The sequence below is a fragment of the Scophthalmus maximus genome, chromosome 6 (assembly GCF_022379125.1).
Source record: "Scophthalmus maximus strain ysfricsl-2021 chromosome 6, ASM2237912v1, whole genome shotgun sequence".
NCBI lineage: Eukaryota > Metazoa > Chordata > Actinopteri > Pleuronectiformes > Scophthalmidae > Scophthalmus > Scophthalmus maximus.
The window spans coordinates 3349115-3376833 of record NC_061520.1 but is presented as its reverse complement, the minus strand read 5'-3'; the positions used below and the strand labels follow the sequence as shown (position 1 = coordinate 3376833).

At 41.7% G+C, this 27719-nt stretch overlaps 1 protein-coding gene and 1 long non-coding RNA gene across 10 annotated transcripts; one reads left to right on the top strand and one right to left on the bottom strand.

Annotated features, from left to right (window-relative positions):
* Nucleotides 1-651: 651 nt before the first annotated feature.
* nisch (nischarin) lies at nt 652-23023 on the top strand. Of its 6 annotated transcripts, none has more exons than XM_035632905.2 (28): nt 654-882; nt 2258-2341; nt 2470-2652; nt 4205-4253; nt 5229-5392; nt 5489-5584; nt 5862-5957; nt 6053-6205; nt 7053-7121; nt 7938-8123; nt 8519-8647; nt 9053-9166; nt 10684-10888; nt 11940-12055; nt 12630-12820; nt 13537-13830; nt 13970-14280; nt 15255-15466; nt 15553-15992; nt 16429-16619; nt 16734-16797; nt 17579-17717; nt 17823-17973; nt 18147-18266; nt 18354-18515; nt 19748-19923; nt 20189-20364; nt 21056-23023. In XM_035632905.2, the coding sequence occupies exons 1-28, from the start codon at nt 802-804 to the stop codon at nt 21393-21395; spliced, it is 4692 nt and encodes a 1563-aa protein (XP_035488798.2). In that variant the 5' UTR covers nt 654-801; the 3' UTR covers nt 21396-23023. The 6 variants fall into 6 exon arrangements, with proteins under 6 accessions (XP_035488802.2, XP_035488804.2, XP_035488803.2 ...); XM_035632904.2 differs by having other exon boundaries at nt 11937-12055; XM_035632909.2 differs by lacking the exons at nt 10684-10888; nt 11940-12055; nt 12630-12820; ... (10 more) ...; nt 20189-20364; nt 21056-23023 and having other exon boundaries at nt 652-882; nt 13537-13706.
* Nucleotides 19801-27698, bottom strand: LOC118310101. Of its 4 annotated transcripts, none has more exons than XR_004793704.2 (4): nt 27563-27698; nt 24155-24445; nt 20138-20302; nt 19801-19943 (listed from the first exon to the last, which is right to left on the bottom strand). It is a non-coding gene; the product is annotated as an uncharacterized LOC118310101 (long non-coding RNA). The 4 variants fall into 4 exon arrangements; XR_004793703.2 differs by having other exon boundaries at nt 24160-24445; nt 27563-27697; XR_004793705.2 differs by lacking the exon at nt 27563-27698 and adding an exon at nt 26395-26597 and having other exon boundaries at nt 24160-24445.
* Between the last annotated feature and the right edge of the window lie 21 nt (nt 27699-27719).

Genomic DNA, 27719 nt, shown 5'->3' with positions numbered 1-27719 from the left:
CTATCTATCTATCTATCTATCTAACTTCCATCTATCTATCTATCTATCTATCTATCATCTATCTATCTATCTATCTATCTATCTATCTATCTATCTATCTATCTATCTATCTATCTATCTATCTATCCTTCTATCTATCTATCTATCTATCTATCTATCTATCTATCTATCTATCTATCTATCTATCTAACTATCTATCTATCTATCTATCTATCTATCATTTAACTTTCTATCTATCTATCGATCTATCTATCTATCTATCTATCATTTAACTTTCTATCTATCTATCTATCTATCTATCTATCTATCTAACTTCTATCTATCTATCTATCTAACTATCTATCTATCTATCTATCTATCTATCTATCATTTAACTTTCTATCTATCTATCGATCTATCTATCTATCTATCTATCATTTAACTTTCTATCTATCTATCTATCTATCTAACTTCTATCCATAAAAAATCACAGTTTTTTCTTCCTCCCAGTTTTATCGATCAGACAATAATGACGTAGACTAAATCATCATGTCGTGTTTGAGTGTTTCATAAATGTCTAACATACAGCAGATTTTGACGAAATTGGAAAAAAAAGAATTGTCACTGTCAATAAAGTTTCTTTAAAAAAAAAACCAACCCCTCCAGTCAGCTGCTTCGTTCAGCTTCACAACAAACATGGCGTCGGGCGGCGGCTTCACATGATCCGAACCCTCTCTATTAAGACAGGGTTTCTTTTTTTATATTATATATATATATATTAAAAGAGGTTCTTATTTATATTGTGTTCGTCCCGGTCTCAGGATGGAGTCCGCCCCGTTTCCAGAGGAGGCGCCGGAGAGAAGAGTGAGCGTCGTCGGCTCGGAGCTGGTGGACAACTACACTGTAAGCGACCGTCCGTCAGTTAGCTTAGCCTAGCTCGGAGCTAGCCTAGCCTAGCCTCGGGTCTGTCAAAGGTGACAGCGAGTTAATGTCGAGTACGTTACTCTGATAATAACCTGAGCAAGTCTCTCAGTTATTATAGTTATTGTTTTATTAATGTAACAGCCCGTTACGTGTGTATCAGTGTCTCCAGGGAGCGACAGGACTGACCGAGCTAAGCTAACGGCTAGCTGCCATGCTAACTGTCACGGACGGTCTCGTCTTGCTCCACAATCGGGGTTTTTCCTCTGAAGTTTCGCTCACTTCGCAGACACACTGCAGCTCGCACCGTCTGCGTCGGGGGCCGTGTGCGTTGTCCGCACGGTGACAACACACTGAGCCCGGACGACCGGTCGGACAGCAGCCGCCGACACGGTGCATATAAACCACATGATGTCACCGCAGCTGAGCGCTGTGAATTTGGGATGAATACAAATCCTGCATATTCGACATAAAATGATTCGTCAGTGATGACAGCAGTCGAACTACGATGAGAATCAGTCCAACTTCGACTTTCTAAGTTAAAATGCATATGGGCGACGTGGCTGTGGGTAATAATTATGAATGAGGACGCGTTTAAAAAGTAAGGATAGTTGTTATTCATTCATTTTGTCCGAGGCCACGCCCCTTCGACCAATATCCACTCATGTCCACAACCACGTTTTGTTATTTTGCTGTTTGAATTTTGCTTTTTGCAAACCACAAATACATAATTAATATAAACTTTGCATCTCAGTTGATGATAAGCGAAACGTGTTCAGGCGGAAGGGAAATTTGTGTACCAATTTTTCTTTGTTGTCGATTTATTTACCCCCAAAAAACTAAAGTGCCAATTTTATTAACAATATCTAGTGTATTTGTTCCTATTATTATTATTATTATTATTATTATTATTATTAATAGAGTACTTTTCATTGCGCTCTTAATGTGTGAGTAAGATAGGGCCTTTTGAAATGGATCCTTTGTGGGACAGGTAACAATAATGATGATATTAATAAACTTTATTTATATAAGCACATTTTAAAACACATTTACAAGAAACAAGAGAAGGAAAACAATTAAAAGCATTTTGGCGATCAACAAACATTAGACAACAGTAGGACCGAAATATGAGTAAAAACGTTACAGATGAGAAAAGGGTAATTATTATAATAGTCAGTAAGATCAGATCGGGGGGGCTTTGAAGGTTAAAAGGTTAAAAAAATAAAAAGTTGGTGGCCTTGATCTTTAGCCATTTAATTATTAGAGCATCAGTTGCCAGTTTAGAAAAGGAGTCTCATCTTTCGTTCATGTTTTCAGCCATGTTGTAAATCACTGAGTGTCCTCCTCTGTGTTTCAGGTCTACATCATCGAGGTGATGGACGGAGAGCACAGGTGGACGGTGAAGCACCGATACAGCGACTTCCACGAGCTCCACGAGAAGGTTTGAGACCAGAACATGAGCATTTTCACCAAACCAGTCCAACAGATATTATCTAAAACAATGATGATAAAAAATAAATAGAAAATTAAGTGAGTTTCATCATGGTGTATGTGTGTATTTCTGTCCAGCTGACTGCAGAGAAGAACGTCGACCGACGGCTACTTCCTCCTAAGAAGATTTTGGGAAAGAACTCCAAGAGTCTGGTAGAGCGGCGGCAGATAGAGCTGGAGCTCTACCTGCAGACGCTGCTGCAGCTGTTCCCGCAGGCCACGCCCGCTCCGCTCGCCTGCTTCCTTCACTTTCACCTTTACGTGAGTACACCTGAGGTTATCGCATCATGAACTGCATCCTCCTTGTGTCACACCTCTATTCAGAACGCTGGTACTTCAGTCATAATGGCATCTATTTGAGAAGATGCTCAGGTACGAAGCATTCAACTTTGTGCATCGGTGCAATGACATGTTGAAACAGGAAAGGGGTTTCCACAAACTCTTAACACAACAGACGCCTAACTTTGACGAAGTACAATGACAAATTCCCCCAGTTCCCCTTTTTTAAAAGGCCTGTTTAATAATTATTGTTAGTCTTCTATAAAACTGAACGCCTTTTCTAAGGAAAAAATAATAACAACTATTCACTAGTTACCCCTCCTCCAATGTAACAAGTTGCTGCTTCTGTCTTTTTATATAAGTGTAAACTAAATATCTTGGTGTTTTGGATTGTTTAAATGGACTGTATTTATATAGTGCCAACTATTTTTAATAATCGATTAATCGGTTCAAGTAGTTTTTATGAAAAAAAGAGTAAAAATTCTATGATTTTATAATCTTAAATCTGAATATGTTCTGGTTTACGTGCTCCACTATGAAGATATATTTTGTGTGGAAAAAACAAAACATCATCTTTAGAGCTGCAACAGCTGATGGATAAGTAATCGTCTACTGAATTAATCGCCAACTATTTTAAATAAATAATTTAAATTAATAATTCTCTAATTTCAGCTTCTTAAATGTTAATATTTTCTGGTTTCTTTGCTCCTCTATGACTGTAAACTAAATATCTTTGTTGTGTGGAGAAAACAAAACATCATCTTTGAGTTTTTTGGGAAGCACGATCAACATTTTTCACCATTTTATGACATTTTATCAACCAAACAACTAATCGATTAATCGAGAAATAATCGACGGATTAATCAATAATGAAAAAATCGTTAGCTGCACACCTAATCTGGACTCAGATTTTTGTGTTGTGGTGCAACACGATGATCATGTCAACAGTGGCTGGTATGTTATGGGATAAAATGCAAGTGAGGAAACAATTATATGTCTGTACAGTACAGATGTTTTTTTGTTTGTTTTTCTCTGCAATACAGTATATGATGATTAGTTCCAGGATGAGATTCGCTGCAGCAGTGGACTCGGGCTATGTTATGTCAGAGATCATATGATGGAAGACAGAACAACAAAACAGTTGTTGTCTTGAGTCCACAGTAAACAACCATTAAAAAAAAACCTTCTCACATGATGCGAGATGATCAGCACGTGAAAAACCACAATGTTAATAATCACAAGAAACTGTTTATTACTCAACCTACAACCTGTAACCTATCTCGTGTCCGCAGTGAGGTGTGGCTGTGTTCTTTAAGTGTTGTTCAACTAATCCAGGATAACGTGTTATGAAGCTAAATAATCATGTTAATTCTCAACAGTTTTTTCAAGCACAGTTGAAGGTTTGATTTGTTAACGTTGACGACGTCATCTTCAGAAGCAGTGGCTCGTGTCTCTGTGTTGAAGATGATTAAACGGAGTTAACTGTTTACTTTGAAGTGAATCGAGGTGTAAACAGACTCTTTGTCTCTCGCAGGAAATCAACGGCATCACAGCAGCGCTGGCGGAGGAGTTGTTCCACAAAGGTTTGCTTCCTTTGACCCGTCTCCTCTCAGACTAGTGTCATGACCGGGCTCAGGTGATCACAACAAAGAGGGAGACGACACCATGTCATATGTTTAAACAAGTCTTTATTAATCCAGATTAAACTAAATTAAATAACCAAGTTAATTATATACCGAATAGGATGTGGAAATCAGATGTGGCGCCGTGGTGTGACTCTTCTGTGTGTAGAGGCTCAGACTGATAAATGTTCAAAAACACAAGCTGTTGTTCATTTATGACACAAAGGGCAGTTAGGCAGAATGCTCTGACTCTACTTTATTTATACCTATATATATAATACGTATTAATTAACAGAATTCCAGTGTATATGTAGCACACATAATCAAATGGCTGTCGTCGTTCCTCAAAACAATTGTTAAAGTTTAATCTTTAGTTGCCTCCAATATAATTTTACAACTAAATAAAAAAAAAATATCTGAATAATGTCAATGTCTGTTTTGTATAAACAACAGCTGTGTAAACTACAGCCCGACAGATACGAGCCGTTCAGTCATAACGGTATCTGCGCTTATGTTGACCGATATGAAATCTTTCATTGTACAGAATAATCAATGCAGTAAAGAAAAGTGCATTTATGTTTATATTTCACACAAAAAACGGTTATTTTCTTAATTCAAGTTCTATTATTTGGTTGTAATTGTGTTTTCTTTTTATTTATAGATATGTATGATAAAGTTAATGGTTAAACTAAAATATCAATATGTACAGCGTCAATTACATTTCTTTGTCATAAAGGTTAGATAACGACATCTTAGGATTCATTGACAGATTAAAATATATATATATATATTGGCCGATTTATCGGTATCGGAAATGTTGTACTCCCTAATATCAATATCGGCATCGGCCCAGATAAACCTTATCTGTCCCATAAAAGTAAAATGTTCAGATGTAATCTTGTACAATAGGGTGTGTGCGTGTTTTGTGTGCTGCAGGTGAGCAGCTGCTGCAGGCCGGCGAGGTGTTCTCTCTGAGTCCTCTGCAGCTCTACTCCGTCTCCCAGCAGCTCCGTCTGGCCAAACCCACCTGCTGCAACGGAGACGCCAAAACCGACCTCGGACACATCCTGGACTTCACGTGCAGGCTGCGATACCTCAAGGTCACATCACACACACATTGCACAGTTTCCTCCTGACTTTCTTCTTAGCAGCAGTGGAGGTAAATCCCCCCACGGTTGTGTCTCTTGTTTGCTCAGATCTCTGGTACCAGTGGTCCAGTTGGAACCAGTAACATCCGGGAGAACAGTCTCCCCTTCGACCTGTCTGTTTTCAAATCACTGCTGCAAATAGAGGTAAGTGTCCGTTTGTTCTCAACACACTCTCGTCTGGACACGTGTAGGATTACTGCCATAACAAACCTCATGTTCGAACATCTGCTCTTTCCAATACTTTATACTTTATCACACCTGGTAAATAAAAGTGAAATAAAATGATGATACAAGCAGTTAATTAGGTTATCATGTTGTCTTGAGTATATTCATATAACAGCCCTTGAGAACACACGATTTTGACTTCTCAAAAATTCATGACTGTGCAAAACCCTCAACTTCTCTCTGCGTCTGACTCCAGATCAGTGAGTGCAGCTCTCGGCAGATCCGAGGTCTGTCTTCTCTGAGGTCGAGTCTGGTGACCATGAGTATCCACCACTCCACGGAAACTATGATGGTAAAACTGACATTAAATAGTGTAGGGGTCCCGTGTTTACACAGTATATATTGTTTGTTGTATTTTGATGTTTGTTTTTTTACGCCGTCCTCCAGTCGATCCTGGTCCCGGAGTCCAGCGAGTTCTCGCAGTGGGAGCCCGAGGGGGCGGAGTCCGGCTGTCCCGTCACTGCCATTATCCCTGTATGGAGAAACATGACCACGTTGGACATGAGCCGCAACTGCGTCAGCACCATCGACAGCTCCGTGGTCAGAGACACACACACTCACACACACACACACATTAACAGAAACATACCAAATAAATGCCTATTTACCTATCTACTAAGCCTTGACTGACATTCCAGCACCATATTTTTATGTTAATTTATTATTATTTAATTAACAGTTTACATTTCAATTAGTTTTTTGCCTTTTTGAACGGTGCTGACCATAAAACATTATGCCAAAAGTTCTGTGAGAAATAAAACAGCAGTGCTTCATAACTCAGTCATGTTGCTGGCAAAGTGTGCATGTCTTCCTTTAGGGCAGCTGATTATTTGTCTTACAGTTTAGTATGACGTTTTAGATGGCTAGGTTAAGCAAAGTGTATCCTGAACAATGCATTTTATTTCACGAGTGGGGAAAAGATTGTACCAGATTAGTATCGGTATCGGCAGATACTCAAGGTTGAAGGATCGGTATCGGATCAGACAGGAAAAAGTGGTATCGTCCCATCCCTAGAAAATATTCAGATTTTTTTCTTTTCAGTTGAACATGAATCAAAAGTTATGTTTTCCAGGCCTGGAAAAAGTGTTTAAAATTTGTTAGGACTGAAGATTGAACAACGATGTGAAGTTAAACGTATTTAAACTCAACTTGTAACACAAAACTAATCTTGTGTCTTTGAGAGAAATTACATTTGCTTGTGGTAAAATACATGATGATGCAGTTAAAATCTGATTGTGTCAGGAGGTCAGGGCAGTCTGTCCCTGATCTCATCACGTCTTTACACAGGGCTAAAAACAGCTGGATATGTAAATAAAGTTCTTAAAAAAAGTCTACGCTCCACTTATCAGTTTCTCTGTGCTGACACTCGGTTTTTCTCTAAATGTAGAAACTGATTCGTGAGGTGGAGTTTCTGGATCTGAGTCACAACCAGCTGACTTCAGTTGAAAACCTCCAGGTACGTGGCAGCGTGATGAAGAACACGTCGGCTCTGTGACGACACTGTGCAGCTGCTTCCACACACATGCACTCGAGTCCGACATTTTTACTTAACACTTCCGGAGGGGGTTGTATGTGAGAACGCAAATGTTGCTCCGGACATTTTTTTTTTTCGCCAGCCATCTCGTAAAATTTCTGGAAAATGTTCAGAATACAACAGGAAACTCTCCGTAAGATTCACGGCTCACCGGAATGTTCCGGAGATTACCCGGCTGTTGTGAACGAGTCCGACTCGGCAAACTGGACCCAATTTTACGTAGCTCCTGTCTGGAAACAGCTCGTGATTTATAGAATTTTGAATAAAATTATTTGTATTTGTTTTTATTTCATTTTCGATTTATTTTGTAGCTTCTTTTATGAATTGTTTTAGTCTGTTAAAGGGTCAGTAAGCGATTTTAATCAAATACACTTTTTGTAAAAAAAATCAGCAAATATTTCGTCATGGTCCGCTCGCTGTCTGTTCTGTGTGCGCTGAAAAAATACATATTTTTTTCTCTTTAAATTGAAACACAAAAAAAATGGAGCAGACTGCACCTCACAACAATGTGTGTGCAGATCGCTAACATCACTCCATGACACCATAAGAGAAGTGCTAGCGACAGACGCTGCGACTCAGGGGTTTTGGCCTCGTGGTTAGCCCCGACCTGTGCAGTCAAAAAATGATGTCTTCAAACTTCAAAGGTTTTGAAAGAGCAGTTCCCGGCAGATCTAAAGCAGAAGAAGGCAGCATGTTAAAAAAAGGAACAGAACAGAACTGGTTGTCTTGTGGTTGCAGTACCTGTACAACCTGGTCCACGTGGACCTGTCCTACAACAGCCTGCGGGTCCTCGAGGCTGCTCACACGCGTCTGGGCAACATCAAAACCCTGAGCCTGGCTGGCAACCAGCTGGAGCGGCTCACTGGCCTCACCAAGCTCTACTCGCTGGTCAACCTGGACCTCAGCCACAACCAGCTGGCCCAGGTAACCACACGGAGGAGCTCCTGATGCTTTCTCTTATGTTATTATTCATTTACTGCATGTTTGTTTTTTTTTTGCATGAGCTGTCTACATTTGCATTTCAAGAAAATCAGAAGTTGTTATTACCGCAAAAGAGGGTTGTATGAAATGAACCTGTTACTGTTCCTGAGGGAATTTGCTTTACACGGAGAGCATAACAATTAAAAACATCCATGTATGACATGAAACACACGTGAAATCACAAAAACATTATAAAAAGCAATATGTGCGTATTTCATTTATTTACCCTCCATTTATCTGATATTTTTGCTGTCAAAGGCATAAAGTGTCAGACACACGTAAGACTTTTGGGGAATATAAATATCCAACCAGAGCTCTTGTAAAATAATCTTTTCCAGTTGGAGGAGATCAGGAACATCGGTTCTCTGCCCTGTCTGGAGAAACTCAACCTGTCCAGTAACCCAATGTGCATCATCCCAGACTACAGAACCAAAGTCCTGGCCCAGTTTGGAGACCGTGCAGCAGAGGTACACCACCAAAACCACCACACTGTTCATATGAGTACTGTACTACTACTACTACTACTACTACTACTACTAATACAACCACAGCTGCAGAGGTACACCACTGTGTTCGTTCTGTCCTTCATACGTATATAAGCTGCTGCTGGAAGTGTCTCTGTATAACATCGGCTCATTTTTTATGTCATGTCAAGAAGTCAGTGTTTTCTAATGTTCACTACTTCCTGACAGCAAAGACACGATCTGACTCGAGACTTTGAGACCAATGATCTACTGAACTAAAGACAAATACAAAGATAATTAAATAATGATAGCTGCACTGGAACATTACGTAAATACTACATACAATATTCATACATATGTTCAACTCAACTTGAGTTCCGTCTTCCATCCCTTCCGTCTCTGCGCCAGGTTTGTCTGGACGGCGACGTGACGACAGAGAAGGAGCTGGACACTGTGGAGGTGTTGAAAGCCATTCAGAAAGCCAAAGAAGTCAAAGACAGGATGAGCAGCGGCAACAAGAAGGTAAAGTGTGACGCACGGAAGCCTGCTTTCCTGATTCATCTCAGTGTGTTTTCATTTAGATTTTGTCAATACTCTTTTTTTTTTTCTTCTGTGTATAGTTATTATATATACATATATCGTGTTTGCCAGTTTTTTCGCCTGGTAAAATAGAGAATGACAAAGTTTCCACAGTATTAGATCAGGTTATATGGTCACACAGTTTTGTTGACATACACTTTGTACATTTAAGTAATTCAAAATGTAAACATGTTTAATTTCATATATCCAGTGTAAATAGATAAAATCTGAATCTCTTTTAGAGGTGTGAGAAAGCAGAGCTAAGGGGATTTTTACCCGACAACAGTCAAAATTATATTTTAACACCATCAGAGGAAGTGCATTCATGTTGTCCCTTTGACCTTTGAACTCTCATGAGCAGTTTGCACTCTTGAAACTCAAACCACTGTTGGATGCTACACCTCTGTTCGTCGAGTTCGTTCGATTGACCTCTGAAATCTGCCGCAGCAGTTTAAACTCGAACCTGATCGTAGACCAATAGGAGATCACGACAAGACAAAAGCCACCAATAGGATGTGACGGGACGTGATCCTGATGTAGAGTTAGTTACTAACAGTAAAACATCTGCGAAGCCTGAAGAACCAACAGTCACCACAGCAGCCTTTTTAATTCAGCTGCCGGCGGCGACTACATGGTTTTTACTAGAGACTCTGCACATCAGCAGCAGAGTTAATATGTAATATAAATAAAGCCAATCAACCATTTGTATTGACGGGAAGTCTGTCTGATCAGGTGTGTGAGGTCTTCCTCGGAAACTTGTCACAAAAATCCCCCAATGAAAACTGATCTTTGAAATTCATTACGTCAGTTTTTGAGTATGTTAACAGTTAAAACATAGTCTGTAAATTTATATTAAATACATCTAGACACACCAGTGAGGTTTGATGAACTTTATTATTTAAGTATAAATATTTGTGCTTCCATAACAAAAATAGGGATCAAAAATAATAATAATATGGTTGTTGTAATTATACTTTTACCTCCATGCGCATTAACTGACCAGAATCAAGATATTGAAGTCACACGTTGGTGTCTTTATTTTGGAGACTGGACACTCACTCTTTGGGCTCTTTGTCAAACTCTGCAGTTTTCTTTTATGTCAGGAACATTAAGCTTTACGAGATCGCCCCCGAAGGACAAAACCGCTGACCACAAAAGTTCAATTCAGTGATTCACAACTTTAAAAAGTACAACTTCACATTCACAGATTTAGTGAAATACCACAAAACCTGTCATGGGTCAGCAGGTCCTGTTTCAACTTTCAGCACAGAGATTCAGCTCCACACATTTCCACACGACGTCACACGTGTTATCGTACAACTAGAGCGGTGAGCGGTGATCTGTGTCTGTCGCTCTGCCGATGACGGAGCTGCAGCTGCTAGGACGTGATTTGCCCGACGATGCAGCGGCTGAGTGACCGCAGCTCTCTGAAGGCTTCCTCCTCTCTGTCCTCTCGTCAGATCAGTGAGGAGACCAGGCTGTCTGCTGCTGCACCTCCTCCTCCTCCTCCTCACCTCTCCTCCTCCCCTCCCTGTTCCTCCTCCTCCTCCACCTCCTGCTGCTCCTCTTCTGCTGTCGCTCCTCCTGCTGTCACCTCCTCCTCCTCTTCCTCTTCCTCTTTCTCCTCTTCCTGTCCGACCCAGCAGGCTGTCTGCCCCAGCCAAGGTAATCATATATGTGTCGGGCCGTGCAGGCCTGAGGGAGGGAGGGAGGGAGGGGCGGGTGCGTCTGCAAGTCCTTTGTTATGGATAAGTTGGATTTCAGCGGAAAATTAACGAGACATATAAGGACATAAATATAAAATATATAATTATTATTCAGAAACCATGTGTCCATCCTCCAGTTTGTCCATTAGGGAACACCGACAAGTTTATATCTGAGCAGTTTTACATGCAGACCGATTCCCAAACCGCTGGTGGATTGATTCATCAGTCAGTGATTTGCACTATCGTTTGACTAATGGTCGTGTGACAATATGCTAATTCTCACTAACTTTCTTTTGATGAACCTCTGACTCTTATTGGTGTTTAAATCTAAACAGTTATGAATATTCCTTTCAGAACTTGAGTATTTACTGAAGAAACATGTCATCTATAGAAGTGTAGAGCAGCCATGGCCCATTATAATCATAGTTTAGTTGAAGTTCATTTCAAATTTGTATAACATTTCTTTTCAGTATAGACTTTAGAAACAGTTATTCGATAATAATAGTAATTGACTACTAAATGAATCACCAACTATTTTTATAATAGGTTCAAATAGTTTTTATGAGGGGAAAAAAAGTCAAAATTCTCAGATTTCAGCTTCTTAAATGTGAATATTATCTGGTTTCTTTGCTCCTCTGTGACAGTAAACTAAATATCTTTGGTGTGTGGACATAACAAAACATCATCTTGGAGTTTTGGGAAACACAATCGAGACTTTATGGTCCAAACAACTAATCGATTAATCGAGAAAATAATCAACAGATTAATCGATAATGAATGTAATCGTTACTTGCAGCCCTGGTAAACATTTATTATTCCCTGCTGTCTTTTTAACTTTTTAGAATGAGATCAAGTCATATTTAAAGATTGCGAAATCGTGATTAAAAAAGTCAAAATAGTTCCCAAAATAATTTATAGCCATCAGCCCTGTGTACTGTCACAGCAGTCAACTTTCTGCAGACATTCTCTTCACCGTTACTGATCCGCTTGGTTTCCTTTTTTCCCAGAAGTGACGAGCAGAGAAGAAGCAGCAGTTTCCCCAAGTGTCCTGCCCCCTGTGGACGCTGCACCTCCCCCCGAAAGCTTTAACACCCACACACACCTGCTGTCTGCTGAACACGCCCAGGTTGTCTGACACACACCTGAAACAGCAGGGAGGGGGGAGGTGGGGATGGGTCTGTTGCCATGACAACAGGTTTAATTGGATGGGAGGAGGCAGAAACTATTCTGTAAAAACACTGAGAAAACCAATAGTCTATAAATTCAGAAATCAGTACATAAAAATATTTTTGATGTTCAGGATTGATTTTTTTATTTGTAGATGAGGATTTGTCCGTAAAAAATCTGATTGTTGTAGCCAGGATAATGTCTAATAATGTCCATGTGTCAGTCCATCACTTTCGTCCAGACTAAAAAAAAGGTTTTAACAAATATTAAAGGGAATATCATGAAATCTGGTACAGACGTTCACTCTCCCCACAGAATGAATTTGCTGATCCTCTGACTTTTTGGGCATCTCACTTTATCTGTGTTAGCTGTGTCACTGTGAAATACAGCAGTTAGTGTGGTAATGTCAGCTTTCTCAAAGTGCAGCTCAAAGAAGACACTGTCCATGAGGTGCAGGTGGATTTTGTTTTGAAGTTTGTTTCTTTGTTTGAGGTCAGCTGATTTCTAATGTTGCTCAATGTGTGTGTCTGCAGAAACAACAACAACAACAACAACAACAGCAACAACAACCTGCTGTCAGTCTGTCTGAACACACACACTGTGGAGCTCCCTCAAGTATTTCTGCTGCTACTACCACTACTACTGCTGCTGCTGCTGCTGCTGCTACCACTGCTGCTACTGCTGCTACTGCTGCTGCTGCTGCTGCCATGGCTAGTATCGTCTGGTCAGTATCAAATAACATATTACGTCCATAATAAAAGCAAACAGCTCTTAATTAGGTTCCAGTCAATCATATTTCTGTCAATATTCTGTCATTGAATCTTGACATGTGAATGAATCTTGACTTGGCAGAAGTGTCTGGATTCAACCTGCTGAGTAGTGACGACAGTGTTCCAGTTAAAGAAAGTTGTAGATTCAAGTATTTGTGTTGAAGAGAGGAACTCAGAGCAGCAGAGAGGTGGATATTACATGACATGACATGACATGTTGTACTTCTGGAATTAGTGATGTGAGAATGTCACACGCCCTTTGAACAAATAAAAAAATATCGTATGTCAGAAATCTCAACATACATATGTCTCTACTCTATAGTATTTTATTATTTGCTGTTTTTCGTTGTTTAATTTATTTAATTTATTGCCTTTTTTGTGAAATTATTATTACTATTACTGCTGTTTTTTTTTACAGTTTATGGTATCTTAATACCTGAATTTTTTAGGTTAAAAAGTTTTCTTGAGTATTCATATTAACATTTACACATGGAGATAGTTGAAAAATTGTGACTTGCAAAAAAAAAGTCAAAATGGAGGCACTTGTAGTTCACCATGTGTCCAAGTGGAGGCGCCAATGTAGAACAGCATTCGATGTCTCCTCTGTGTTCATGACATGACAGCAAATTTAAACAGATGTTCCCTGTTTCTTCCTCTTCCTGTCCTTCAGCTGCGTCTGCTCCTCTTCCTCCTCCCAGCCAGTTGAGACTAGTTGCCCGTCGTGCAGCGCCACCTGGTGTCCTCTGCTTCCCTCTCACCTGCTCGCCCTATCCTCCTCCTCCTCCTCCTCCTCCTCCTCCAACAACAACAAAGACTTCACCACCCAACTCTCCCAGTATCTCTGTGCCGCCATGAAGGAGGAGAAGATGAAGAACGACGAGCAGCAGGAGAGGAAGGAGGAGAAGAGGTCTGAAGTCAGAGAGGTCCCGTCCCATGTGGAGAGCACCGAGGTGGGGAGTCCCAGGTAATTCCACCAGGAACCTTCTCTCACTGGTTTCCACCGGTTTGGGGGATTACAGTTAATAAATTAATCAACACACATCTGCTTTTGTGCAAGGAAATTCCCCAAAAAATCATTCACTGTTTCACTCCCATTATTCCAGCCCTGGCTCCAGGGACGGATACTTTGAGATGGGTCTGGACGACTCGGTGGAGGAGTCGGTGTGCTCCTCCTCCTCCACGTCGCTGGCCACTCCTCCTCCTCCTCCTGCGGAGGAGCCGGGTGGCCACCAGGGGGAGCTGCGTGATCGTGAGCAGGAGGAGGTGCACATCAGCAGGGTTCTGTGGTGCTACTGCCTTCAGGTGGAGCAGGAGGTGGAGGTGGAGCAGAGGAGGGCGTGCCTGGTGCTGACAGACCAACATTTGGGACTACTGCACCTGACAAATAGTTTCACATGGACCAATCAGGACGCAGGTAAACGTTCTACAAATATGGAGGCTGTGGTTTGCCCCTCTTGTTTTTCATAATTGTTTGTGGGAAATGTTTCCCATCTTGGATTGAATTGATTAATCAAAGAACATGTGAGACTTTCCTGAATATTTCTTTAATTTGGTAACTTCCAAACTTAGTTCCTGTTAAATATCCCTGCTTCATGAGACGGCCAACGACAAGAAATCTTGAATTATTCCTCTGCTGCTGATTTTAGACGACTTACAAAAGATGTTCATCTTTCCAACAAACACTCAGGAAGTTTTGTGTTCAACAAAACAGACGGAGATCTTACAAACAGATGACCACCAGGATGCAGAACTGTGTTTACTTACAGGAAGTGAAACAAAACTTTCAGAAAGCTTCTGAAAATCTTGTACGTTTTCCTTAAAAGTGGAGGAAACAACCGCAGAGACACTGAGCTGCTGAACTTAACACTGGATTTTTTTTGGGTGGGGTTATATAACTGTCATTTAGGAATGCAACTAACGGTTATTTCATTATCGATTAATCTGTTGATTATTTTCTCGATTAATCGATTAGTTGTTTGGTCCATAAAATGGTGTAAAACGTTGATCGTGTTTGCAAAACTCCAAGATGATGTTTTGTTTTATCCACACACCAAAGATATTCAGTTTACTGTCACAGAGGAGCAAAGAAACCTGAACATATTCACATTTAAGAAGCTGAAATCAGAGAATTTTGACTTTTTTTTTTCTGATAAAAACTACTTGAACCGATAAATCGATTATAAAAAAATAGTTGCTGCTTAATTTAGTAGTCGATTACTAATCGATTGACTGTTGCTGCCCTACAAACATTATCGATGAACCAAATGAACTAACATTCAAAAGTCATTTAGAGTTTGCTTTTCACAAAAAGAAGAATCTACCGATGCGGTGTAGATGAAGATCAGATCACATTTTATAACCTGGGTCTGTTTTCCTGTTCTCCCTCAGACCCGGGGCAGAGTCCGCCTGTGAAGGAGGTGCTGTCGAGCCTGCAGATGAACTTCCTGCTGCCGTACTCCCAGCTCCGGCTCTCCTGCGGAGGCGAACTCCCAGACTGCTGCCTCGCCTTCGGACTCCAGTCTGGTCCAACGCGCTGGTACTTCTTCTCCGAGGCCGAGCAGCTCCGGCAGACCAGGGCCGAGCTGAGAGCGCTGATCCAGGTCAGAGAGCGGAACGAGGTCCAACTTAGAACGTATGTCAGAGTGCATGTCGTGTGATCGAAGACCTTCTCGTTTGTTTTTCCCAGGCCGCCGAGTCTCCCTCTGACCCCGAGCCCCCAAACACTCCTCAACTCCTCCCCCGTTCGCTCATCAACTCCTGGGAGCTGGAGGAGAGTCAGGGAGCCAAGGGAGGCTTCCCTGCCCACCTTCTTCCCTCCTCCTCCTCCTCCGCCCCGGACACCCACTCCCTCCCGTCAGACATCATATCCCAGGAAGAAGAACCCGGCCTCCCTTCTCTCCTCTTTCTCACCCACCGACACCTCTGGGTGCTGAAGATGGGCTTCAGAGAGCTGGCAGAGAGACAAAGGAGCAATGCTGACCTTCATCCCTCCTCCTCCTCCTCCTCCTGTTGCAGACTTGTCCGTGTGCCCCTTAGCTCCGTGGTGCTTCACCCCAGAGAGAGAGCTCCTCGGGTCGGGGACAGAACCAGCAACACCTCCTGCCCCGACCCAAAACACCACCAGAGGTACAGAGACTGTACACTACTTGTTCCATAATAGTGAGGATCACAGAGGAGCAAAGAAACCACAACATATTCACATTTAAGAAGCTGAAAACAGATGATTTTGACTTTTTTTCTTCATAAAAACTACTTGAACCGATTAATCAATTATCAAAATAGTTTTGATAATTAAGTAATCTATTACTAATCGATTAAGGGATAAACTGTTGCAGCTCTATTAATGTCATCAATATTATCAATATGCAACGTTATTTAATCTCTTTTTTTATGTATCCTTTTATTGATTGATTAAAGTAAAACACAGTAAAAGTCAAGCTATTCTGGTGGCACACAATTAAACTTGATTCTGATTGATTTTATTTTTCTCATACGTCCTTTGTTCTCTACTTTTCAATATTGCCGTCATTTGTATATTTTAACCATCACGTTGTGTGTCCAGGAGGAGTCACGAGGTGGAGCTGCTGCTGGGAAATCAGAGGCTGCTGCTGCTCTTCCCTCTGTCCCACGACAGGAGCTCTTTCCTGGGAGAGCTGAGCCAGCGGAGAGCCTCTCTGGAGGGGCTCAAAATGTTGGCCCTGCCCCAAACCAGCAGGCCCTGTCCACACCGAGGAGAACACACGTGTACACAAGGTGTTGAACCAACTACCTGTTTGTACACATCAGATCCGATCATCTCAGCTTAACTTGTGACAATAACTTCTGGTTTCTTCTTGTTTGACACCGTGTTGTCGTCGTTGTTCTCAGAATGTTTCCGGCCCAGAGACCAGTGCTGTTGTCCCAGTACCAGGAAATCACACCACTCCAGCAGGTAGACGTCTAAAACACTGTAAATCCAACGTAGATAACTTTCTCTTCCTCTCGTGTGCAGCGTGCTACAGTAATATCAGAGTTTTATTTTGATTTAACACCGAACAGTGTGTCCCAGTTTCTCCCTGTATCAACCTCCGTAACACCATGTACTGATATTATCATCAGCTCTTATTCACCAGTGATGATACTACGAGACATTTATGTATCTGAACATTAATGCTGATAGACATCGATCAAGCTGTGACATCAGCACTTTATCAATAACAAACACTTTTGCATCATTGCCAGATTTTATCTTTATAAAGATAAAGCAGTAAAAGCTTCACTTTAGTTGGGTGATAAGTAATAAAAAACATTAACAGATGCATGTGGTAACTGTGTCTCCATTATGAAATGCTTCGTCATAAACTCTTAACACCTGTCAAAACCGAAATCCTATAATTATGGACATTATGTGACATTAAGCTCTTTCCCAATCGAAGCCCACTCAAGGAAAAGTCTAGAAGAGGATGAACTGATGTCCAAAAGGATAAAGTCAAAATTTCAATTCTTATTAAGATTCATGTATTATTTTAGTTTTGTGCAGTTGCAGAGTTGAAATAAAGGGAAGCAGCACCATGCTTTAGTTTGGGCCCAAGACATTTGAGCTCTCAGATGACATCATTTTCTCTCTCTCTGCTGCTCCGCAATGATCACGAGAGTTAACAGTGGGATTATTAATCGATGTTGAATTTTTTATATATCTACCTCACATATTCTTCACTTCTTCTCCTCCTCAGCTGGGACTCCTCCCATCTCCAGCTGGAGGAGAACCAGCCGTCCCCCCACCTCCTCGCAGGTCTCACCCCAGGTCTGAAGCTCCTGGCTGGGCTCAGAGGAGAGCAGCTGTTGGCCTTCTTCCACAGATATATAGCACTGGTAGGACACACACACAGACACACAGACAGACAGACACACTCGTACAGACAGACACACTCGTACACCCTCTTTTAACTCTTTTTTTACTTTTATGTGTCACCTCAGTCGGAGGCAGAAGAGGTGAGACAGGTCTTGTGGCTGTCTGTGGTTCTGTACAAGTCTCCAGAGGCCGAGCTCACCTGCTGCCTGCTGCTCTCCACCGACACCATCTACTTCTTGTTGGAAGACTCCGCCTCCACGCTCGCACATCACTCAGGTAGGAAGACCACTAGCTGACGTTGGGGCCAGAGGCGGGGGCTCACCCCCGTGTCAGGTCGTCTGTCCATCACAGGGCCGACATACAGAGACGAACAACCATTCACGATTATGGAGGATTATACCTCTAACCTTTCTGATCGCTGTCCCTCTCTCTGTGTCTCCGTCTGTCAGTGCTGGACATAACGGACTCTGGAGATACAGACGTGTGTCTGTGCTGCTGTCTGTCCATCAGACTGTCTGAGCTGCAGTCCGTCAACGTGGGACTGTTCGACCAATACTTCAGAGTCGTAGGTCAGTGGATCTACACACACACACACACACACACACACCTTTCCCTCCCGTTGTCTTCTCTCTCATCTCATCTCTCTCTCCGTGCAGGTCGTTCGGCCGACCACATCGTGTGCTGCCTCAGCAGGGACAGTTACGGGACGGGCGTCTTCCTCCAGGAGCTCATGTCGGCTCTCAGTCTGCAGCAGCATCTTCCTCCGCCAGAGCCGTCGGATCAGGACTTCTATTCCCAGTTCACCAGCACAAACACAGGTAACCACGTTACTCAGAGGAAATGTTATATCTTTATTTAAAATTATTATTATTGCCTCAAATCCCTTCAAATATATGTGCAGAGTTTGACACTAGAAGGCTGTTTTCATATTCATCTGCTGCGGGGGAAAAGTTTATCTGCTCAGCTTAAATCTGTATTTTTTTCAGTGGGGGAGAAAGAAGAGATTTATTTTTAAAAAGGTAAAGTTAAACTTGTTACGGAGGGAAATCATATCGGACACAAACTATTATCAAAGCAGATCATTAACCGATTTTCTGGATGGGATCTTTGACGACTTGATTTGCTTTTATATTGTATTTGATAAATCCACATGGCTCAAAAGTGGGAACGTTACATACTGTAGCATGTTAGCGAACCCGATCAGCTCGTACAGACATTATGTACAACACAGCTGGATTTGTGGCTCCCAGTTGGCCAACGCCACAAACCGTCACCAGATTTTACATTATTGGATGTTAATGCGACCCATCATGTGTGAAATATCCTCTGGGGGACGAGTCCCATAGTGAGAAAATATCACTCATGTTTCAGAGAACAGAGCAACAACAACACTGGGTAGAGAGATACATTTCTTGGACAAACATCTTTATTCATAGATATTTTTCACATTTTGACTACATTGAACATACAAAAAAAAACCTAAATAACAACATGTAAACAACAAATATGAGGGCTTGGATCAACTGTAAGTCAAGGCAAGCTTGGCTTATTTAAAACAGAATATCACATGATACATACAATAATTGGCTAAATTTCCCCACTCCTCCTTTTGGAGTCGTATTGGAATGAGTGTATTGTTTTGTAAAATAGTTTTTAGATTAACACTGAAAATAACCAAATAAATCATTATGAAAGGAAATATGAAATGTAAAGGTCAAAAATAAAATAAAGAATGTATCAACACAGCGCATCTTTAGACAACATGGTTGTTGTCAGTGATGGGTTGAAAGTTAAAGTGTATAATAATGAAATGATGTAGTGAAGGTGCTCCCCTAGATACTTCTGGATGCTGCACTCAGTGTAGATAGTAATGAACTTGTTGGATTATATTAAAAAGTTTAATAAATATACTTGTTTTTATACAGATACTCATATCTTTGTTCTGAGATATGGATGTTATCATCTTTAGACCTGATAACATGTACATGTTCACAATGTGTACTCAAATTTTTCACTTGGCGACGACCGGTGAATTTGTCTCCCCCCGCAGGTAAGATGCAGAACTACGAGTTGGTCCACAGCAGCAGGGTGAAGTTCATTTACCCCAGCGAAGAGGAGATGGGCGACCTGACCTTCATCGTGGCAGAACGGAAGACTCCGGCCAGCGCGGCGGCGACGTCGACGTCACGCTCCTTCAACGTCCTTCTCTACCTGCTGGTTTTCCAGGTTTGAGTTTCTTCTTCCTGCTGCAATTTCAGATTTATGGGCAGTTAGGTGTGCCACCTGCCCAGCTACTACTGTGGTAGTGTCTCCAGCCACAGCTACAGGTTAAAAATACGTGTGCTCACAGGTTATTTCAACTCCCCCCAAGTGGCAAAAATCTTTTATCGCACATTTTAAAATCCTTAAAGTTGATTTAATTTGAACTTCTCAGACTCACAAGTAAGATGATATATATTCTCTCTTTCTGCCTTTTGTTCCTTTCGTCCAGGTCCAGATGCCCAATAGTCTGTCCAGTCAAGCCTCCTCCTCCTCTTCTTCTGGCTTAGCCCCGTCCCCTGTGCTCCAGCCCAGGACCCTGATCCTGACCAGCACCGACGTGTTCCTGTTGGACGAGGACTACATCAGCCATCCTCTGCCTGACTTCGCTAAAGAACCTCCCTCCAGGTGAGAGCACACCCCCCCCCCCCCCCCCCCAACCAAGTGAGTCAGGTAAGAGATGAACTGGGTCCAGGCTCCACAATAAACACATTAAACATGCTTTCACTGAAAAGAACAGAGTTGTAATGTGGCAAGCAAGTTTTAAAAAAAGGAGAAAGAAAAAAAAATGTTTGTCTGCAGGAAAAGAGGAAGAAGAGGAGACACACTGACTGGCAGGCGAGATACTGTGTGTGATGTGTCGACGGTTCATGCAGGGAACTTGAGGCCTCAGGAAAAAAAGAAAAAAAATCAGATGAAATAAATATTCACTGAAGCCTCAAAACAGAGAGGTGACGTCGCTGTGGGGAACAGCAGCAGACTGTGGCTGAGAGCTGAATAAATATTAATCATAGTTTCTTCATAACTGAATAGTTACCCAGTAAATTAAACTTCCAGGAAAATCAATGTTTCATGTTCCCGGCTGTTATCAAGGATGTGAGAAATCGTTTTTGACTATTGTGTATTTTTTGCCACAGACTGAAAAAAAACAGATTTTTAAAATATATGTATGTATATATATATAAAAATACATAAAAATAACTTGAAACTAAAAATCTCACATTAAATGTGATTAATAAGCTCTTTTTTCTCAAAGGGAATGGGATGTTTATTTACAGTACCTTCAATCTCATCTTTGTGATCGTGTCCCCCCCCGCAGGGAGCGGTACCAGCTGCGCGAGGCCCGGAGGATCCGGGACCTGGACCGGGTCCTGCTGGGCTACCAGACGTACCCTCAGGCTCTGACCCTGGTGTTCGACGACCTGCCCGGCCCCGACCTGCTCTGCCACCTCACCATGGATCACTTTGCGGCGGGAGGGGAAGAGGGCCTACCCCGGCGGGGCGGCGGCTGCGGAGCAGCCAGCGGGGGCGCAGAGGGCGAGGTCCAGTGGTGCGTCTTCGTCCCGGGAGCCGACAGCAGAGAGCGGCTGATCTCGCTGCTCGCTCGCCAGTGGGAGGCGCTTTGCAGCCGGGAACTTCCCGTGGAGCTCACCGGCTGATTGGTCGACCGGGGAGAACGGCAGACATCACCTGAGTGGCTGGTGGTGAGCTGATTGGCAGGTGGAGCTGTCATGTGACTGGGGTTCAGAGCGTGGTTGGTTTAAAGGCTTCAAATGAAGTAGTTGCGAGTCCCCCCCCCGTGTCTGAAGGCAAAGTCTGGCTCCGCAGCATCGAGGGGTGGATACGCGACGAATCATTCAAAACACACCGTGCCAATCGCAACATACGGACGGGATGAGATATGTCTGATTTGAACAGCCATCTGTGGAGCTCAGACCTCAGTAAACAGACCAAATGACTCTTTTATTGACAAAGTCTCTGCTTGACGCCATGTTTTTTTAACTCCGATCTTCCCTTGACTAAGTCGAACACAGAGGCCCGAGGTAATACGAATCCTTCAGATAGGGGTGACGCCTCACACACAGAAAGTCACACACTGGGCCTATCGCTGTGTAAAATGGATGTCATTGTGGATTTTTTGGAAATTAAGTTAGTAGGTAGCTTCAGATTCTGTTCTGTGATCTGACAAGCACTTTGTTTGAAGTCTGCTGACTCCTGTAGGCTTCTCACCAGACTGGAGGAGATGAGGCTCTGCTCACGATTTCACAGTGTTTGGAAAAAAATGAGGGTAAGTAGGATCCAACGGACGCCATGACAGACAGTAGTAATGGGAGGGATCCAAGATCTCACAAGGAGCTGGAATATTGGGAGTTTCTGGCACAACCTCACCTTGTTAGAGCGTCTCACACTGAGCGGATTCATTTGACTGACAGACACTCTTGCACGATGGGGTGGGGGCTGCAAAAAACAGTCCACCGGAGTCTGACTGTATTTTATTTATCACTACCTTTAAAAGAAAAAGTATTTCACTTTTGGTGAATCCTCTTGTTCTGTTCCGTTCTTCAGAGTCGGATCAGCTTCACCTCCGTGCGTCCGGTACAGAGAGACCGATCTGGGACGTGTTAAGCCTTGCTTAGCACAAAAGAATAGAAGAATCAAAACTTCACTCCCAACTCCATCAAAAGGGGAAGAAGTAAAAAAAATCCATCTCCACCATCTTCAAAGCCGTTTTAATTTATACATGTAAAGTTAAAAAAAACAAAAACCACTTTTATATATTTCCATTTTTACACATATTCAGTCTGAAACGTGAATGGAGGATTTCCCCAAATTGTTGTACAGTTGTTTTAAGTAACACACACACACACACACACACACACACACACATAGCTGCTCGGCACAACATTTTATTCCTTGCACATAGTAATCGAAGCAGTATTACTTAACTGTATATTGAGGCTTTTTAATAATATTATATTTCTTTTTTTGCTTGGGGACAGACGGATGTTTTCAAACCTGAAGCAGATTTTGTACCAAACACGAAGGTCCCGATATATTTCCAACATGGAACTTTGAAATGTCTGAAACTATTATTATTTTATTTGTGTGTTTTATGTTATGTTATGTTGTATGTCAAGTTTTTTTTGTACTGTACATTACTGTTGACAAATGGGAAGCCGGCCTCTGTTGGACGGACCTCCCCGCTCTCCACCACTTGTTTTTTATGTTACATGCCATTTTCTTGTTAAAGGGGAATGCCACTGGATTAAAGTGAAGCTGAAAACTCCCCATGTAACAATAATCCCTGTTCCTTTTAGCGCCGGTGGTTTGGTTCTTTCAAGAAATCAGCTGGTTTCAAGTGCAGTCGGGCACAACGTGCAGCTGATGCAGCAATTCAGCCAGGAAGTCAGTCTGACTGTGGGACTAAAGTAAATGTTAAAAAAAAGGAAATCTGCAATTGGTGTGAGATTATTCCCTATTTCAATACAAATTAAGTTTCAATTATGTACTTTATAGTGATGCTGTAATAGTATAAAATCATCATTACATTTTCTTTCACTATCGGAGTGGATAAACCCTTTCTTCTAGGAACCAACTGACAGTGTTTTGGCATCTGATGAGCATTAAAGGGGCAGTAAGCGATTTCAATCCAATGCACTTTTTGTAAATCTCACCGAATATTTCCTCCCCGTCCCTAAACTGTCGTTTCTGTGTGTGCCGTGAGAAAATAAACTGTTTTTCTGCTCAGAACCCACTCTGTAAACTGAAAACAACAACAAAAATGGTGCGGACCGCACCATCTAACACCTTAAAAGATGTGTTAGCTTTGGAATCAACCCCTCAGGGCAACCAGGACCGGTGCAGTCAAAAAATCAACAACAAACAATCTTTCTCCAAAATCGCTTACTTCCCCTTTAGAACTCATGGATATGTCGGCATGTGTTTAGACTGTACAGTTAACAGCCCTGTTGCTTAAGGTGCTGCTGAAAGACATGATACATTCAATTCTATGGCAACTTTCAACAACACGGCAATTCAATGAATAATAACACAAATCATAAAAGGTATTAAGAAAAGAAACAAAGCAACACAAAATGATGAGCTTTGAAGTAGCATTCAGGTCTTAATGTTGGAATATAAAACCACTTTTTTATGGTTTGTGATTTCCTAATTATTTCCCAGAGAGACCTGTGAAGTTTGGTGTTAATTACAGAGGAAAATACAATGTTCTGAAATTCAATTAGGTGTGGAGGGTTATAATCTCTTCCCAGTGGAACCTTGCAGAAGATACAAGTACAGCTAACTTGATGAAAATGTCCAAATAATCTATAAAAAATAAAAATTGACGGGTCATCTGTTTTTCAGTTCACACACACACACACACACACACACACACAAAACATCTTAAAACACAGACCTCACCAAAAGTTCTCGTCAGCAGTCCGTCACTCGGGCAGTTTTGATGACTCGGCGGTTCGGCAGCACGAAATGCGCCGCCTCAACTCGTTCAACTTCCTCTATTTCCCGTCTGTTGGCGCTGCTCGTCATGAAGTTTGACTGGTTTCCTATTTAGGGGACACCTTTCACAGGCCGAGGGCAGAGATACTGTACCAGGAAATGTTTCATCAGCAAAATGGCTATCTGACCTCTGGGTGGCTTCCACGGGTTCCAGGAGGTCGACCGACCAAGGAGAGAATGTCAGCTTCAGCTGTTTGACAAAAAGAAGAACGACAAAAGAACATGTATCATATATTTTTAAAGTTATCGTATGGAAAGTTCGGATCCAAGCAGGATTTCTCTTTGGAACAAATATGGCCAAGATGACGTTGACATTTTGTAAAACAAGAGCCTGACTGTCCGACAGGGAAACTACTCGGGAGAACGGTGTCTGTTTGATTTGCGATGGATGTTCACGTTAGTTAACGGTTCAGTTCAACAGCCATAATAAGTTGCATAATATTTCCGGTTATGTAACTGTCGTGTATCAGAAAATAACTTGGTTCAGACTGACGTCTGCAGATAGCAGTTTGGTTTAAGTTAGCTAAGCTAGCAGCAAAATATTGATTGGGTTAAAGGTCCAATTTAGTAGCAAATGATTCTTTTTTCAGATTATCTTGCAGCATTAGTTTAGAAGCTAATTAAGATAAAGACAGTTTGTTTCCAATCAGTTAATTGCCCATTTTAGCATTTAAAACAGTTTTAAAAAACAGTCCTATCGTGCTGCTAAACGGTTCAACCAACTGTCGTGTTTAACAGCTAAACCTCGCATAGTTCCGCTTGGCGCCAGATACTTTTGTCAGGTTAATCAACAGTTTGGTAAGTAAAAAAAAAAGTTTAGTTCAGATAACTAAGTTTAGTGGCAAATATAGCTTAAAATTTTCAGGTTAGCTAACAGTTGCTACAACAGTTTGGTACACGTTAGCTAACGCACCAGTTATTATTTCAGGTTAGCTAACAGTTGCTACAACAGTTTGGTACACGTTAGCTAACGCACCAGTTATTATTTCAGGTTAGCTAACAGTTGCTACAACAGTTTGGTGCACGTTAGCTAATGCACCAGTTATTATTTCAGGTTAGCTAACAGTTGCTACAACAGTTTGGTGCACGTTAGCTTATAGCACCAGTTATTTTTCAGGTTAGCCAAAAGTTGCTATAACAGTTTGGTGCACGTTAGCTAATGCACCAGTTATTATTTAAGGTTAGCTTACAGCACCAGTTATTATTTAAGGTTAGCTAACAGTTGCTACAACAGTTTGGTACACGTTAGCTAACACGCCAGTTATTATTTCAGGTTAGCCAAAAGTTGCTAGAACAGTTTGGTACATGTTAGCTTACGCACCAGTTATTATTTCAGGTTATGAAACAGTTCGCTTTTGTTCAGATTGGTGGATGGTGAGCAGTTAAAGACCTGGTTCTGGTTAACAAGTCACATTATCAGTTTGCATATTAGTTTAAGTCACGTAACAATCAGGTCAGGTTCACAGTTGAGTTTAGCAGCAGATGTTTGATTCGGGTTAGCTCTGTTCAGACTGACATCTCCGGCAGCTCGGTTCATGTCAGCTAACAATGGTTCAAGTTGGTTAACGGTAACTTTGGTTGGGATTAGCAGTCAGTTACTGTGTAACTCAATTGACGAAGACCCTGACGTCTCTACTTCCTGGCTCACAGATTAAACCTGGCTGACGGAGTTTGAGGTAGGCCCTCAATGCTTCCTGCCTGAAAGTAAGTCACTTTGGACCAAAGTGTCAGCAAAAAAAATGTAATGTAATGTTAAATATTTCTTTCAGGATTAAACAGAATCATTAATTATTATAGTTCCAAAAAATTCATGGGGGGCTACATGAGGTGATGCGAGTCCCGTTAAAGTCCCCCTTCCTTTAACAATCAAGTCGTAAAGACACCAGGGAAACGCAAGCCTGATGTGACACTGATAGTAAATCCTTTCTCACTTCCTCTTATCTCTCATGCTTGGCTGTTTTCTTGGCCCAGAGGGCTGATTGGAGGAATATGTAGAGGATGGGACGGTCACAGGGACACGGGCTGAGAGACATCCACGACCTCTGGCTCGGGTCCCTCTCTCTCTTTACTTTCTTTAGTTTTTTCGGGAGTCAGCAGTGTGTGTGTGTGTGTGTGTGTGTGTGTTTATGTACTGCAAACCTCAAACTTGAGATAACTTTTATATCACGGCGTCCTCCACACAAGGTTTGTTTCATATATTTTGGTTCCCGACTTAATCAGACAACCTCAAGGCAACACAGAGTGATGTGTGACCACATCACAGGAGTCGGATCACAAAACAGCCACAGTACAGCGCAATATCAGCTCGTCAGCACGCAGACAGATAGAAAAGGTCAAAGTTCTGGTTGAACATAAAGATGAAAGTGATATGAATAGTCAGGAGGAAACTCCTTGTTTTGTTACGCGTGGCGGCACTATGGTAGTTTTTTTGTTTGTTTTTTATAGTCGTACAATAGTAACCCTCTTTGCGTCGGTCTGTGTAGCCATAATAAATATGTTCATGTCCATCTGTCATTACATGACACTGTCCAAACAGACATGCCACCAACTTCCACCCAGTGTTTAGATGGAATATAGTTTTCATTATCGATTAATATGTTGATCATTTTCTCGTTTAAGTTGTTTGGTCCATAAATTGGTGAAAAATGCCAATTATGTTTCCGAAAACCTCCAAGATGATGTTTTGTTTTGTCCACACACCAAAGATATTCAGTTCAATGTCACAGAGGAGCAGAGAAACCAGAAGATATTCACATTTAAGAAGCTGAAATCAGAGAATTTTGACTTGTTCCCCAATAAAAACTACTTGAACCGATTAGTCGATTGTCCAACTAGTTGGCGATTAATTTAGTAGTCGAATACTAATCGATTGACTTTAGACTGATTGTCATGGAAACGAATCTCCCCGGCTTGGTTGATCTCCCGACTTTAACACTTTTTCACCACCTTGGTTCTGATTGAAAACGTCTTGACAACTGTTTTATAGATCACCTAATGATCTTTAATCATTTAGGTTTAATGATCTTTAATGATCCCTAAACTTTTCTTGTTGCACAATTACCATGAGAAAAATATTGTACATCCCCATGAAATGAATGACATTGCCAATGGTCGGCTACTTGAAGACTTTCATTTTGCCCTCAGCTTATTTGTGAAGGGCTTAACAAAAGCGAGAGCCAGTGAGCAAGGCAGTAAATCTCTGCCGTGGTTTACCGTCAGCCCCCGAGCGCCATGGCTGCTTCCTGCTATTGTTCTGACTGACTTGCTTGCAGTTTCACCTTTGAACCCTCTCCCTGGTGAGACTCACCTCGTTCCGTCCGTCATGTGTTTTGTCAAAATCGAACAAAACGTAAAACAGGAAAGAAACTCGGCTTTTTACATTTCTTCTTCTTTTTCCCTCCCTCTCTCTCTCTCTCTCTCTCTCATTGTGAGACGCAGACGCAGGAGTTGTGTCAGCTGACGAG